The sequence below is a fragment of the Eimeria mitis genome, genomic scaffold (assembly GCF_000499745.2).
Source record: "Eimeria mitis Houghton genomic scaffold, Emh_scaff2784, whole genome shotgun sequence".
Taxonomy (NCBI): domain Eukaryota; phylum Apicomplexa; class Conoidasida; order Eucoccidiorida; family Eimeriidae; genus Eimeria; species Eimeria mitis.
The window spans coordinates 6,159-7,761 of NW_013571123.1; the positions used below are offsets into that span (position 1 = coordinate 6,159).

The 1,603-nt window shown below is 55.2% G+C and overlaps 1 protein-coding gene across 1 annotated transcript in view; it reads left to right on the top strand.

The window, feature by feature from the left end:
• EMH_0058670 (uncharacterized protein) overlaps nucleotides 1-1,364 on the top strand; it is a gene marked incomplete at both ends in the record, with an annotated part of 2,886 nt that extends 1,522 nt beyond the window's left edge. Inside the window, one exon of the mRNA XM_013497594.1 lies at nucleotides 490-1,364. Within this exon, the coding sequence (XP_013353048.1) occupies nucleotides 490-1,364 (875 nt within the window). The remainder of the gene's footprint in view (nucleotides 1-489) is intronic.
• Between the last annotated feature and the right edge of the window lie 239 nt (nucleotides 1,365-1,603).

Below are 1,603 nucleotides of genomic sequence, written 5' to 3' on the forward strand. Positions count from 1 at the left end.
GGCCGGGGGGCCCCTCGGGGGGCCCCCACCTCTACCCGGGGGCCCCCTTGCTCCTGGGGGGCCCCCACCAACGCGGAGAGGGTCACCTGATGGGGTGTTGTATGATGGGGGGTATGGTGATATGTATAGGTATGGTTTGTCTCCTTTTTTTGTTCCTTTGGCTCCGCAGTCTGCTGCTGCTGCTGCTGCTGCTGCTGCTGCTGCTGCTTCTATGTTCCCGCTGCCTCCTTTCTTTCCTTTACCGCCAGAGGGACAGCAGCCCTATGGCTCACATACACTCACGAAATAAATAATTTTATATTTATATTTATATTTATATTTATATTTATATTTATATTTATGTTTATGTTTATGTTTATATTAATATATATTATAAATATACTTGCTGATGATTATGGTGATGATGCAGCAGCAGCTGCAGCAGCAGCTGCTGCAGCAGCAGCAGCAGCAGCAGCAGGTGCTGCTGCTGGGATATTCTTGCACCCGCAGATGCAGCTACAGCAGCAGCAACAGGTGATGCAGCAGAAACAGCTGCAGCAGGAACAGGAGCAGCTGCTGCAGCAGGAGCAGCAGCAGCAGCAGCAGCAGAAACAGGAGCAGCTGCTGCAGCAGGAGCAGCAGCAGCAACAGAAACAGGGGCAGCTGCTGCAGCAGGAGCAGCAGCAGCAGCAGAAACAGGAGCAGCTGCTGCAGCAGGAGCAGCAGCAGCAGCAGAAACAGGACCAGCTGCTGCAGCAGGAGCAGCAGCAGAAACAAGAGCAGCTGCTGCAGCAGGAGCAGCAGCTGCAGCAGAAACAGGGGAAGCAGCTGCAGCAAGAGCAGCAGCTATAGCAGGAGCAGCAGCTGCAGCAGCAGCAGGGGCAGCAGCAGAAACAGCTGCAGCAGAAACAGGAGCAGCTGCTGCAGCAGGAGCAGCAGCTGCAGCAGGAGCAGCAGCTGCAGCACAAGCAGCTGCAGCAGAAACAGCAGAAACAGGAGCAGCAGCTGCAGCAGGCGCAGCAGCTACAGCAGGAGCAGCAGCTGCAGCAGGAGCAGCAGCTGCAGCAGAAGCAGCTGCAGCAGAAACAGGAACAACAGCAGGGGCAGCAGCTGCAGCAGGGGCAGCTGCTGCAGCAGGAGCAGCAGCAGCAGCAGAAGCAGCCGCAGCAGAAGCAGCAAAAGCAGCTGCAGCAGAAGCAGCAGAAGCAGCAGAAGCAGCTGCAGCAGAAGCAGCTGCAGCAGAAGCAGCAAAAGCAGCTGCAGCAGAAGCAGCTGCAGCAGAAGCAGCTGCAGCAGAAACAACTGCAGCAGAAACAACTGCAGCAGAAGCAGCAGCAGCAGCAGCAGCAGCAGCAGTAGCAGCAGCAGCAGCAGAAGGCGCCTGACCTCTTGCTGCTTGAGCAAATATGCCTGGAGTACTTCGCTGCTGCTGCTGCCGCAGCAGCTGCAGTAGCTGCAGCAGCAGCTGCAGCAGCTGCAGCAGCAGCTGCAGCAGCAGCTGCAGCAGCAGCAGCAGCAGCAAGGGGTTCGCTTAAAGCCCCAAACGGATTTGTGCATGCGCTGCAGCAAACAAAATAATAATATTGAGGGAAAAAAGAAATAAATATAAATAAATAAATAAAAA